General features: G+C 34.9%; 1 protein-coding gene, 1 long non-coding RNA gene and 1 other non-coding gene across 7 annotated transcripts; all 3 read right to left on the minus strand.

The window, feature by feature from the left end:
- Positions 1-1,397: 1,397 nt before the first annotated feature.
- Positions 1,398-3,665, minus strand: LOC117918002 (transmembrane 9 superfamily member 11-like). The gene has a single exon (XM_034834513.1). It carries the CDS (start codon positions 3,428-3,430, stop codon positions 1,427-1,429), a length of 2,004 nt encoding a protein of 667 aa, XP_034690404.1. The 5' UTR covers positions 3,431-3,665; the 3' UTR covers positions 1,398-1,426.
- Positions 3,666-3,931: 266 nt separating this feature from the next.
- Positions 3,932-4,013, minus strand: TRNAS-UGA. The gene has a single exon. It is a non-coding gene; the product is annotated as a tRNA-Ser (tRNA).
- Positions 4,014-4,719: 706 nt separating this feature from the next.
- LOC117917621 lies at positions 4,720-11,830 on the minus strand. 5 transcript variants are annotated; one of them, XR_004651731.1, is made up of 5 exons: positions 11,597-11,830; positions 11,459-11,498; positions 8,474-8,664; positions 6,232-6,318; positions 4,720-5,315 (listed from the first exon to the last, which is right to left on the minus strand). It is a non-coding gene; the product is annotated as an uncharacterized LOC117917621 (long non-coding RNA). The 5 variants fall into 5 exon arrangements; XR_004651729.1 differs by having other exon boundaries at positions 6,232-8,345; XR_004651730.1 differs by having other exon boundaries at positions 8,249-8,664.
- Between the last annotated feature and the right edge of the window lie 3,134 nt (positions 11,831-14,964).

Below are 14,964 nucleotides of genomic sequence, written 5' to 3' on the forward strand. Positions count from 1 at the left end.
TTTTTATTTAATAACCTAAAATTTTTTTTGTATACCTTTAACAAGGGAAATTGAAAGTTCGATATATACCCGAACTAGTATCTTAGTATTTTCTAAAAAAGTAACAATTAATTAGAAATCAAATTTTACTTTTCATTTCTTTATATCTTAATATTATTGTTTGTATTTTAGTGATTTTTTTATACATTTTTATTCAACAATAAAAATTTAATCGTCCAATTTTCCCACTTTAAATTTACAAAAGATGAAACAAGATTTAGTGGGCTTGGAAAGTGGAGACCAAAAGGCAAAGGGGTTTCTCCCCCTTTTGGTCTAAGGACATGTGACCATCAACAATGCGTGATTCTTGCCAAAAGGGAATAACATTTATTAGAAGAGACAGTAGCCAAATCCAACCAAGCTCTTAAGCCAGTGGTAGTTGAGCTTAGATTGATTAATTTCCACTCATGAGCAAAATCAATTTCATAAGAACTTTAATGCAACTCTGCAGTTGACCCTTCAATTCAATAGATCATTGAATGTGGAAGGATAATACACATAGGCTGATGGCTCAAGCTTCTCAAAATAATTGATGTGAAGGGCCTTAGAGAAACCAGACCACTAATGGGTTGTGACAAGGCTCATGCTCATGAGGGCCACAACGAAAGAACCACAACTAAAATGGTACACAAAACAAAGAAAGGACATTGAATCTCACATTGTTCACAATTAATCCTTCTACCACCCCACCCCCCCAAGTTGGGGTCAGAATGAAGATTTAGTATCTCCCCCTAGAGGGTCACCATCACCCTGTCTAAACATGTTCCAAACGCTTGGCTTTTATCCTTTTGGGTGATGTTTTCTAATCAAATATTAACATAGCATAATGTCATGGACTTGGGAGATTCCTAGAGCACAGCAAGAGCTGTGTTTGTTGGTTGTTGTTGAACTTCAACTAACCATTCTTTTTTTTTTTTTTTTTTACTAGAGCTGCACAGCTGTTTGGAAAGAAAATTGAGGGTTACTAGGTCCCCCAATGCATAAAGGCTTTCACATTTGATAATGTACTTGGAAAATATTCATGATCCCCCACCAAATCATTCAGTTTCTCCTCATCCCAATTATTTTTTTGGGTAATGCTGGCATCACCAATCTTTTAGCATATCCAGACAGCCCCATATATATTAATGGGAATGGGGGATGGAAGCCCTCCAAGAAACTTTAGCAGTTAGCTACTAGGTAAGCCAGCCATGCCCCATGTGGTGGTGCAGAAGCCACCATAAATGTGGTTTCTACCATGACCATACCTTTTTCTTCTGTCCACTTTTTGCAGTTCTATAAGCAAAAATAGTCTGCCCCCATCACCATACACCTGATCATTCAGTTTCTGAACTCATTTAGCTAGAGGAAAAGCAAAATTGTAAAGGGCTTTGAACCAGATTCATATTCAGTCAAGCTTTACAGAAGAGAAGAGAAAGTAGACAAACCAAAATGAGGACAGGAAACCAACAGAACCAGTTGCAAGCAACACTGCAACAACCATGAGAAAAGAGTATCCAAGATAGAGAGTAGCTGATACAGGGCCACTCAGGCTCCGGAGATCGAATACAAGGTAATTGACACAGTACATCAGTATGTATATCGCCACTGAACCAGACGAAAAAAAGGACTGCCACCACCATCTCCAATCCTCCACACAAAGATGCATGTAGGTTAGAACAAGGGCAACTTCTGCACATACTATCACAAGAAGTATCATCACTACAAGAAGAAACCCGAAGACATAGTAGACTTGGCCTAGCCAAAGGCTTGACATGATGAAGTATAGCTCAATGAATAGAGTACCAAAAGGGAGAGTGCCTGCTCCTATGACAACAAGCCATGAAGGGTACTTTGGTGGTGGGATTTCGCGGGCAATGTGATTGATTCTAACTGGATATTCAATTGAACTTGATTTTAGTCCGAAGTAGCCTCCAACTAAAGTGAGAGGAACCGAGACAAAGAACCATAGGAGGAGGAGGATGACAAAGAGATAGAAGGGTATTGCCCCAGTGCTCTGACTGCCCCATAGGAGAGAATTCATGGAAACTAGGACTAGAAATGCAACTCCAGGGAAGAAACAGGAGGCCCTCCAAGAGACTGATGCCCAATTCTTTCTTTCCCCTCCACTGACTGCTCTCCATAGCTTCACACTCACATATCCAGCTACAAATCCAAGAATCAAGTAGGAGAAGAGCATCCCAGTGAGGAGGGCTCCATGGGAAGCTGGTGATATGACCCCAAATGCGGCAAACAAGACAATAACAAAGGCCATTCCCAGTATCTGCACTCCATCACCTACCAAAATGCATAAGAAGTCTGCATTTGGGGGAGGCCGGAAGACATCTCCTGCAACAAGTTTCCAGCCGGAAACCTCCTCGGAGATCTCAGCTTGAGCATCTTTGTCAATCTCTTCATACTGTGTCAGATCTCTCCGAATAGTCCTCAGAAAGATGACAAGCACAATGGCAGCTAGAAAAGCCACAACCATGAGAGAATTCAGGATTGAAAACCAGTGAATTTGTGATCCCTCCATCTTCAAATACGCATCCCACCTTGACAACCATTCGATGTCGCTGTCCTCGAAGGAGACTTCATAAGAGAAAACAATGGGCTCTCCTTCCTTCACCACCATGGCCAGCGACAATGGATCACAGTTTATCCCCCTAGGGAATTTCTGATACATTTGAAGATTGCCCATCTGCTTAATGTCATGCCTGTGACTGCATGGAGTGACCTCAAAACCTACAATAATCCGTTGAGTCACGTTATTATGCCTAGTTCTTGAGCTCTTCACAACATCAACACCCTCCTCAATTGCACCAGAGGCTTGGGAAATGGCATGATCATCTCCATACTTATTAACCAGAACCTTGAATCTCAGATGGTTGAAGACATAATACACATTATTGAAATTCAGCCCCACAGGAAACCCTATCCATCTGAGTCTGAATCCACCCTTCTCCGTGTACCTAATGGCAGGAAGATTATCAAGAATGTGGTTCACCTGGTAAACTTGATCGATACGAAGTTTCATGATCCTAGCTTCTTCTTTCGACAGAGGCCCGGTGGAGCATACAAACACATCTGTTTCATTAACATAAGACTTGAACCGATACGGGGAGCTTTCAATCCGGTCACCCATGAGAAGCTCACCCAGATTCTCCCTACTGTTCTGGACACCATCAATAGGCTTGCAGAAGGGAAGAGTGTAATACCCATAAGGCATTTCGGTCTCAATGGATGTAAGGGAGTTTACCTTGACAGATAACAAATCTCCATCACCATACCGATGAGGGTAGCTTCCGGGAAGGTAAAAGGCCTCTGTGGGTGGTAATACAAGGAATAGTAGTAATGGAAAACAAAGAGAAAGAAGCAAATTTTCCATGTATGATCTATGCATGCATGACATATAGAATATTGATAAAGATCATGACTGTAAGACCAACCCAGATGATGAATGGGGAAAGGAAAATATATAGAGATCTAGATATGAATGTTGGGTGTGTGTGAAGAAAAGTAGAAGAGAGCTTCTGTAACAGTTATGATGAGACTCAGTTTTTGGGGTGACAGAAGGCACAGGCACGTTTAGGGGAAGAGGAGAGGCCATGTGTAAGCATGGAAAGGAATTAAATTTGGTTAATTCCAAGGAGGGCGTGAAAAGTGCAATGGAGGGGGTCAGAAGTTTAGGAGGAGAGGCTCCGAACATCGGTTAAAGGGGTTTGTTGTTGTGTCTCCACATGATGCATAGGGGGGTTGGGTTGTGCCACAAGAAATGGTGTGGTTCTTAGAGTGTTTTTGAGGCTTTTAAGGCACATTTGATGGCATGGATGTCCGAAAACTTCATGAATGGGAATTGCCGGATGGGATTTAAAAAAAGATGATAAAAAAAAAAAAAAAAAAGAGAGGGATGCGTCGACAGCAGGGTTCGAACCTGCGCGGGCGAAGCCCAACAGATTTCAAGTCTGTCTCCTTAACCACTCGGACATATCGACTTCCTGGCCGACGGTTAGCTTATAATTTATATAAAGCAAAATATATGATAAACTTTTTGTATGAAAAAATTAATGTTTCCAGAATAATGGGATTCATAAGCTAATGGCTGATGAAGGCAAAAGTTCAATTCACACTAGCTTGTCATCTTGTTTTGAACAAGGATCAAGACAAAAGTTCTAGGTCTATTTGGAAACATTTTTTTATGTTTGAGAACTTGAATATGAAAAAAATATTTTTTTTAGATTATTGTATAAGTTTCAGCAATATTTATCATATTATTAATTATTGTTGGAAATGCCGTAAAAAAATAAGCACCTTAAAATACCTTAAATTTATTTTTAAAAATTGCTTGTTTAAATTTTTAAAGATCTTCTCCTTTTTAGTTTCGAAACAACATTTTGTTCTTTTCAAACACAATTTTAAGTGAGAATATGGCTCCTTTTGAGTTCAACTGCACAAAAAGAAAAATTAAAATGTAATGTGTCATATTCGAGTGAATGAGGAGTCATATATGGGAGACTTTCACAACATATTATCGAGACCTTTTCTTGAGGAAGTAAGCCCAATAAAAAAGCAAAACCGGGGTCAACTGTTGTGTGTGCACCACTGCAGCCTTGAATCAGACAATATCAAATGGAGAGTGGAATCGTGCCATAAAATGTTGGATTTTTTTTTTTATGTGGCAAGCTATGTTGCAAATCCTGATTCCCATCAAAAGTTAACTCTTATCTCTTATTAAGATGAACATCCTTCCACTACAAATCCTAAAGTACATCATTCATAAAAGAATAAAGCATTTCCCACAAATAAAAGTGAGAAAATAAAGTAAACTGAGTTAATAGATAAGCATCTTATCAGTTCACAGAAGCAAGAAAAGAAAGGTAAGCTTAAGGTAAACTTTATACACAGAAAAGCATCTAACTTAAACTTCACAAAAGCAAGAAAAGAAAAACTCCATACTAACCTACAGTTTAGGCAATTCCACCCTCTAAACTATTTTTCTAATGGTTTTCCTTTTCTTTCCTTTTCTTTTGGTTTATTCTAGGATGGACTATGTGACAGAAGAAAGAGGGCAACTACTTGAGTGTATTTCAGTGGAATTCCCTCTAGAAAGTTCCATTCAGATTGATGCTTAGATCTGCAGTTGAACTTGATCCTGATCCAAGAGGCTCCAGCCTTGCCTTTCCATTTCTCTTGGAGGACATCCTCCTCTTCTTTTGTAAAAGCTTCTACTCATAGTCTGTATTGAGTCAGCCAGCATAATAATTCTCTTTTTCTGGGAATTGCTCGTTCCATCTGGCCTGTAATTTTAGTCAGAACATAAATCAGAGCTAATGACATGTTTAACAAATAAAAGCAAACGGTGGGTTGTATACAATAGAGCAAAATGAATTCATGCATCTTAATATGGCATTCAAATAAAAAGAGTGGCAATTACAGAAGAAATGAAAGACATGTGATGAAATTGTTGTAGGTTACAAGTCCAACTAGGAAGAACCCGTATTATTAAAAATTTGCCAGATTGGATAACCCAATGGATTCTTTCCTTGTTCATAACATAAAATCCAATCAAGTTAGTTGTTTGATCAAGGAAACCCCTCTCGAGGTAGCATCACTGCCCAGTGGATGAATTGACCGATACCAATGATGCATGTCCTACCATGTTAATATTTTGTGAGTGGTTAAAAAGTTCATGTTAGCATTCTGATAAGAGAAATTCAAGTTAATATTTTATTTTTCAAGAATTGAGGGAAGTGTGACACAAAAGACTGAACTGACCCTATTGATGATTTCGGTCCACTTAACAATTACATGGGACTCTGACCATTCCTGAACTTTTCTGTGAAGATGATGTGATTGGTAGTTAAAGTGAGGACATAGATTGAATGAGTTAAGTAAGAAGGCAAGGGGATAGAAAGTTATGACTAGGGACCTTCCTGGTTGTTGTTTGATGCAGTTAATTCTAGAGATTAGAGGTCAATAACAACATGTAGCAGCACAACATATACACAAGATTCAGATATGCTTAACATTCTAATTATAAGTATATGATCAAGTTCATAATGTTGCGCATGTTAACATACTCTCTCAAATTGAAAATCAACAGATTGGTTAAATCACAACAACATTTCCATAAAAAGTAGAAGTAGTTTCTCTTTGTCATCAATCATCATTACTCATGTTTGATTAAGTAACCATGAGCTGTAGGAGATTCACCTGATTTGTCGGTAAAGACAGTAACTTGAACATCACTGAAGAACTTCATGGAAGAATTTCCATTCTACCTTCTTTATTTTTCTTGTCCTGCAAAATAAATTATACAAAAAGAGAAAAATAGTAAAGGATTAATGTCACACTCTGTTTGAATAAGCCATCTAATAAAACACTATATTACAACACACTGCATTCATGTCTTTAATTCTCTCAACAACTATAGGGGAAATATGTGATACTTGAGGCAGAAGGTCAATGGGGTTGAATTGAGTTTTTGAGTTATAAATTGCTGACCAGACCTTGTTGTAGTGAGTTCATGGGTCCATTGATCAACAATTGTTTAGAAATCAAACTCTGATTCTGTCTTTGCATTTGACTTTACATGAAAACATATATAGGTTGGTAAATTGCTTGGTTTTGGGTTGCTTTTCTTTAATCACCCTCAATTTTGTCTGCTTTTAGCTTCCCTTTAATTAATTCTTGGTTTTCTGCAATCCCAAAAAACGTAATAGAAAACAGAAGATAATTTGCTGTTAACTGAAAACACTGTTTTCTAACTGTTCTTCAATGTTGTTTTCTAAAAACAAGTAGTCAAACAACCGTTTCTATTTTCGCCCCTTTTTTACTATCTATTATCAGAACAAGATACTCATCAGAACTAGTTAAAGAATCATAAGAATAGAAAATCCCTTTTCATGATATAAATATCTTGAAGGCCTCACATGTCAATCTAGCTTCTTTTTTTGATAGGTAAGAGAGTATATATACATATAAAAGGAAACACCAAAACAACGTCCCAAAGAATATAGGAACTATACACCAGCTACCCAAAGGTTCACCCAAGTGGGAGAGGGAGAGAAACAAAAAACATCACCCACCTTCACTTAGAGCCTAGCCAGTCAATAAAGCTAACAAGAGAACTAGGGCCCATATCTACGGACACCCTAGACTAAGACCACAAATTATAAACAAAAGAATTTTTCATCCTTTGGATGACAACTCCGCATTATCAAACCCTAACATGTTCCTTTCCTTCCACACCATTCAAAAGATACATAAAGAGACCATCATCCAAGACTTTATACGAGTTTTACCCACAAAGGACCATACCACCCAAGGAGCGCCTCCTTAACCGAAAAAGGAGAGGACCTAAGATACACCAAAGAGAGAAAAAAGCAATTATCAAAGAATCCACGTCTTTGCACAGTAAAGAAGAATGTGATCAACAATTTCTTCTTCAAAGTGGCAAAGAAAATATCTATTTGCCAAAGAAAACCACCTCATTTGGACCTGATCCAAAGTTAGGGCTTTCCCCCATGTCGCTACCCATAGGAAAAAGACCACCCTTAGTAACACATAAGATCTCCAAATGATACTCTATGGGAACAATAAAGGGTCCCAGGCTCCATAGTAGAATAAAGGGATTTAACTGAAAAGTTCCCACACCTCAAAGCCATCCAAATCATCCTATCTTTTTCATCCCTATACGCCCTTTTTGTTTGAATCTTCAACAACAAGTGTTTCACTCTTTCCGCCTCCCAATCATTAAACGACCTAGAGAAGCAAGGAGCCCAACCACCCCTTTTGCCTTCAAAGTTCCAAACATCTGCCACCCATGCATCCTTAGAAATGGCTAGGGCAAATAAGGAAGGAAAGGAAATGCAAAGTGGCTCCACACCACTTGTCCTTCAAAAATCTTACTCTTTGACCATTTCCCATAGAAAAAGAAATTTTGCTGCTCAAAATGTCCAACTCCTTTCTTATGATTTTCCAAAGGCCAACCCCATACCTATCTCCTCCCACCTCACGAGATCGCTACCCCTATATCCTCACCATACTTCTGATTAATGACTTGCTTCCAAAGTGCCCCTCTTTCATTGGCAAAACACCAACTCCACTTGCAAAGAAGAGCTTTGTTCATCGTTGAAAGACACCTCACACCCAAGCCCCCCTTCCTTCTCTTTGAAGGATCATCATCCATCTTATGTGTCAATCTAGCTTCTTAAAAATTTAACTGTACCAGCACTGCTTTTCATTTTTCATAACAGCAATCAGCATTGGTCCGCAGCTCAATTGGTGCATATGCTGTCCGATTTGGAGCATGCTTCAAATGGAGGCTGATTGGCACACAAGAAGAGTATGAGGAGATCAGAAGTAGAGTCACAGAGGAACCATTTTTTTGCAACAAGAAAGTGGATGTCTCTTGTGAGGACCCCACTAATACCAACTATGATGCTACTCGAACCTGGGTTGTTGACAAGCCAAACATCCAAAAGACCCCAGTTGGTGCTGAGCAAAGATTTCTCTATATTGGATGCCTACTATATTACACCCACTGGTAAGAAAGTGAGGGCCCATTCTGAAGAAGCACCATGCAAATCCTGACCACAGAGTTTTGTCCATTTCTGACTCCTAAGGTAAAGGATGACACAATTCCTGCACACATCAAGAGAAAGGTGTGAGCTGGGGGTAGTAATAAAAAAATGAAAACATCAGAGAACAAAGATGTCTGAGGAGTATTTACTGCAGCCAGACTTTATTGGGAGCTACTTGCTTTACACCATGATTTTCTTGGTAATCCTATTGGTATGGCTCATGTAATCATGCTTTTTGGTTCAAAGTTCATCTAGTTCTTTTGCCCTTATTAATATAGGGCATTGTGTAAAAGCTTCTTGGTCCACAGGTCATCTTATTCTCTTGCTTGTAGACTTCTAGTTTATCACAAGAATGCAATTACTACAATTGCAACTGGTGAAACTATGTTCTTGCTGGCATTCATTTCTTCACAAGTGGCTCAATGGGGGCTTTGTTAAGAAGTGGCCTCTAATAGTTATGCAGATAAATTTGCTACAGGAACATTCAGCTACAAGGATGCATGTAAATGAGGGGCTTAAAAATGAGAAACTCCTTTTTCTTACACAGGTGCATACATAACTTTTTGAACTAGAACTGGAAGATATTGGAGAAACTATGCTTCTTGAAAATGCTAGCAAAGATTAAATGGAAATAAAGTTCAATATGCCATCTCAAGCTCAGCCATGAGCCACCTTAATGCGAGCAATTGCACCCCATTATAATTATGCTTATTACAATTACTGAAACCAGCATGAAGGCACAAGTTTTAAAATCAAAGTTTGAGTTAACTACATATCCATCCATCTCCTTTACTTTTATCTTTGTTAATTAAGTTCACAAAGTGAAAAAAAAAAAATATATATATATATATATATATATATATATATATATAGCTGTTTCTAGCACCAACTGATGCTCATTTGGTTGATGAAACAGTATGTAAAAGCTGTATGACAAGGAAAAAATAACTGCACTAAGAGATTATAGTACATTTATTTATATTTATACTACTAATGTAGTGAATTTTTTAGTTGACCTATGGCATGAAGAAAAGGTTTCTACAACTTGACAAGAGAGGAGGTTTTGTTTAGTGGACATTGAAGAGTGTCTAACAATATTGTTTGCAAAAATTATTTTATATTTTCTTTTTTTACTTTTGTTTTTCTTTAGAAATTTAAGGACTACACAAACTTCAATCTATATTATTTTTATTTATACTTGCATAATTTAAAGGAGAAAATTTGATAATGTTTCCTTATGTGTTTTGTGATCTACAAAATGTGATCATATATTATAGTGCTTTAAAAATGTGCATCGCACAAACAATCAACTATTTTTAAAAATATCTCAAATTGTTAGTATTAGAAGACTAAAAGATGACAGTGCATTATCTAATGCACAATGCAATCAAGGGAAAAGATGCCACAATCAAGGGAAAAGAGGCCAATGTGTTTTAGACCCTTATCCCCCTTCCTAGGGTTACTTCTATGGGATAAGAGTAAAATTTTATATATGCTTGTGAACAATTTTAGTTCATTCAGATTTTATGGATGGTGAAAAAGTTATTCTTAATTTTCTAATAAGAAAATCCATGTTAACATTTCCATTTCAATAATGAAGAGAAGTGTGAGAGAAAAGGCTAAAATTACCCAATCAATGATTTTAGAACACTTAATTAGTACATGGAACTCTGGCTATTTTCAAACTTTTCTGTGAGGATGATTTGATTGAGAATCTAAACAAGGACATGTGTTTAATGGGATAGAGTAGAAAAGGAAAGGAGATTGAGATTTGTACTAGAAACCTCATTGGGTTTTTGTTGAAGCAGTTAATTTCTAGAGCTTAGAGGTTAAATAATTACATGCAACGACACAACATATATACGAGAATTAGATTTGGTTTAACTTCATAAATATATAATATAAAATATAGTTCGTTTTCAAGCCAAACCCTAGCGGAGTCTAGAGATTCCCAAAACATATCCTCCCTAATGAGGAAATTATTGTATAGACATAGATGCATTATAATAATTACAGCACAAAAATGCAAGAAGGTGTTACAGTAATTAAAACAGACAGGTGTAGATCTTTCTACACAATAGACAATTATTAAAAAATTAAATGAGAGCTTCTATATTATCCTGCCACTATCTTTGTAGATGTTTCAAGAACAAGCTGCAACACACACATATGTGCATATACAGAGCTCTTCAACATAAATTTGAACAAGTTCTTCTAAGTATAGCATCATAACTTTCAAATAGATTTTACATGCACAATAATTATCAGGCCTTAAATAATGTGAGCATGCTGTATGTGTCAGATTAAATACAATGAACCTTGATAAACAATATGCCAAGGGCCCTAGATTAGAGAATAACACATCAAATGAGCAACAAAAAATTAAATAAAACATGAAGAACCTTAACATACACAGAATACGCTCAACTACGATAATACTACAAAATAATGCCTTTAACCAGCAGGAGGAAGCCTTTTCTGGTTATCAGATGGTCACATTTACAAAAGTAGGCTCTAGACTTGAGCCTAAAACGTAGACATTCCTCCAATGTCAATTATCACCAATATTAACCAAAAAATTAAAATTTTCAGAACCAATGGCATATCTCAATTAAAATTCTTATTAACGGTTTGAGATCGGAACAATCATAGAATGGATTGAATCATCCATTTCTTTCTTCTCACATGACTTAATATTAATTCCTATTCCTATCAAATAAAAATATTCAAAATCGAGGAAAATTCAAAGATAACGATTTGATCATATACGATCATTGAAGAAAACTTTCATCCAGACTGTGGATATAGGATTTTCCTTCCTGGAAGTGGAATGACAGAGTTGATCTCAAATTTACCTGACTTCAGAGAAGGCGGCAGTTCGAGAGGCTTGGCTGTCTGAGATGAAAAGAAGGAAGAAGGTAAGTTTTTTTTGCATAATCAGAAACTAAGTAAACATGATATAGTAGAGTAACGATTCAGAACAATATCCTCACCTTCAAATCTGCTAAAACATTGATTCGATCCACGACATTCACAGTCTTGATCATCAGCAAGCACATTAGTTTTAAAGGAAGCATAGGCTCTACGAGACACGGGAAAGGAAAATGAGGAGAAAACCGAAGAGACGAGACGGAAATATCGGATAGAGAGAGATGATCAAAGACGGAAATTTTATTTTACATTTTTGCTCCCTGTGCTTTCTGGATCTGTTCTAGGGGTCTCTTTGCTTTTGTGCCATTGGATTTAAATTTCACGAACCCTAAATCCACGATTTTTGAGCCAGGCTGAAAAACACAACCTTTCCCTGCAAATCATGATCAGATTACCAAATAGCATCTTATGTTTTTTTATAAAAAAAATTGGACAGATTTTGTATCCTGTGCGCGGGCTGGACTGGTAGGAAATATCGGGAAATTTCCCGTAAATTACCGACAATCGGTGACGAATATTGTGTGGGAGCCGGCCGATAAAAAAATGAAAACAAAATTTTCAACTTTCCCACACTTTCTTGGCAACAAGCCGAACCACAAAAAAAAGGAAAACTTTCTCCATAATTTTTATTCTACTCGATTTCATTGTAAACAAAAAAAAAAAAACGAAAACCTTATTTTTTTTTCAACTTTCCCACACTTTCTCGGTGACCAAACACAACCACACCAACAAATATAACCACAAAACTTAAAGAAAACACCCGGGGGCAATGATGTTTCAGATCTGCACTTCACTTCCTTCCTATGGTGTTGAGGCAAGGATCTCCAGTCCATGATCATGATCAGCGTGCGGGAAAATGGGTTTTCGAACAGAGGACAAAATGAGTTTTGAGGCAGAGAAGAAAACGGGCGGGGAAATGGGTTTGTACTTCCTTTCAAATATAAAATACTATTTTTTCCCACTCTCATCCTTATGTGTTAAAAAGTGCCGTAGAATTGGAATTATTTTACTATTTACAACATTTTAAAAATTACTTCCATGGCCAATTCGCTAGTCCTTCCACCACATTTCAGATATGGACGGGATCCGACGCTCATGGAAAATGCAACGAACTAACGAAATGCATCATTTAAAGACAAAAAATATAACTTAAAAAGAAAAAAACATTCAGGTTTTTACTCATTAAAAATTAAAATAATTGATTAAAAGGAATAAAATTATCTCGTATTTACAAATCTAATTTTTCCAGTAACCTATTTTTAATATAAATATCATATTAATTATTTAGATATATGTTTAAAAATAAAATATTATTTTTATTAAAAAAAAGATAAGAGTAAAAATATCCATGTAAAATTTCTAATAAATGAAAATTATTTTTTCAAAAAAAAAATTGAAGGGTAAAAATGTCATATCTCGTATTCAAACACTAAAAAAATAAATGAAGAAAAATATCAAATTTGTTGTAAAATTATAAAATAAAATAAAAAGAAGACAATAAATAAAAATTAGAATGTAGGAAGAGAATAAGATGTACGTATTCAATTTCATTAAGGGTCTCTCCTTTTATAGAGAGTTATAAATAAAATATTTAAATTTGTACGTAGTTTCATGCTATGAACTGTTTTTTTTTATATATATATATAACTTCAGGCTATGAACTATTCATTGGGTAAATTTGTACATAACTTCGAGCTATAAACTTTTATTATGTAGATTTGTACATAACTTCAAGCAATGAACATTTATTTATTTATTTATTTATTTTATAGTTTTTTACCATAATATTGTTTGGTATAACTTCTAGTTATATCGTATAATTAAAAATAAATAATTGAAGATCATATACATAACTTTTGGTAATGTATTTATAATTTTGTAATTTTTTCCCCATATCTTCTAGTTATAGGAATTGCAAATAGTTTTCATAAGTTATCTTCTGGTTATAGGAATTGCAGATAGTTTTCATAAGTTATGGTTATGAATTTATCTCATAATTTATAATTTACCCCATAACTTCTGGTTATAATGATTATACATATTTTTCATAACTTCTAATTATAGAAATTATACATATCATTCATAATTTCTGATTATGAATTTATCCCATAATTTCTAGTTATAAGGATTATACATATTTTTCACAACTTCTTGTTATGAATTTATCTCATAACTTTTGGTTATAGGGATTGTAATATTTATGTATTCGAATAAAATAAATGAAAAAAAAAATCAAAGAGTAATAAAATAGAAAATCATGATATAAATTCATCACATACCTTTTTGTGAGAAAGAAAAGAAAAGAGTCTTTCTATAAAAAGGAGAACGTCTTTCAATTTCTCTGATTATTTTGTAGAGACTACTCTGATAACGTGTTATAAAATTATAAAGTGAAAAAAGAAAAAAACAAGAAAAAGAAATTAAAAAGTAGGAAGAGAATAGGATGCACGGAAAAACTCTATTCAATTTCATTAAGGGTCTCTCCAATTTCAATTTCATTAGGTTATAGAAATCTCATATTTTATAACAAAATTGAAGTCATTTTTCAAATATGAGCATTTTCTCATCGTTGGTATAAATATTTATAAGATTCTCATCAAGCTCAATGCTGAATTGGCTCAAGTCATCTTTTTGGGCTTGGCCCAATGTGGCTCTCATTATAGGCATGAATATCTTTGATACTTTTAACTCGTTCAATTTATTATAATTGTTCTATATAAAAATAAAATAAATTAAACATATAAGTTTTTTATTTTTTTGTATTTTTTATAATAAAATCAAATATAAAAATCATTTTTTTAACATTTTTTTTCACACTATTACTCAATTAAACACAACATGAAGTCGCTTTTAAAATTGATTTTTGAACTCCAATAATTAAGGGACCGTTTTGGCTTTGTTTTTAAAAATTTATTATTTTTAAAAACAGAAAAATAGTTTTTCTTAAACTAAAAGTATTTAATAGTTTTAAAATATAATTTAAAAAGCCAAAAAATACAAAAAGCTCGTTTTCATGAATAAAATCGAACGTCTTTAAATATAATTTTTCTATTTTAATTGGATTAAAAAATTCTACTATTTATTGGGTTAATTTTTAAATTTCACCTTATTTTTAAATTAATAAATCCATAAAAAAATCTATAGCATTAAGCTTATTGTAGCAGTTACAAGTTACAACTGTGAGTAGTTAGAGAGCGGAACTTTTCATCCTTTAACCAATTAATTCCTAGAAAATTAAGCTTTATGGTTATGATACTCAGATACGATCCGACACCGCCGCCGCTACCAGAAATCGACCGACAAAATACAACTAACTGTAATGCTTTGGTTTCAAATTGAAATAGACGTTTTACTTTTTTTTTAAAAAGAAAGAATTATAAAACTTATTTGAACTTATATATTGAGAAAACGAAAAAATTTCCAAAATTGA

Source organism: Vitis riparia, chromosome 7, assembly GCF_004353265.1.
Source record: "Vitis riparia cultivar Riparia Gloire de Montpellier isolate 1030 chromosome 7, EGFV_Vit.rip_1.0, whole genome shotgun sequence".
Taxonomy (NCBI): Eukaryota; Viridiplantae; Streptophyta; class Magnoliopsida; order Vitales; family Vitaceae; genus Vitis; species Vitis riparia.

Excerpts from the sequence above, each read along its gene's own strand:
- LOC117918002 (XM_034834513.1), bottom strand. The coding sequence starts at position 3,430 with ATGTCATGCATGCATAGATCATACATGGAAAATTTGCTTCTTTCTCTT.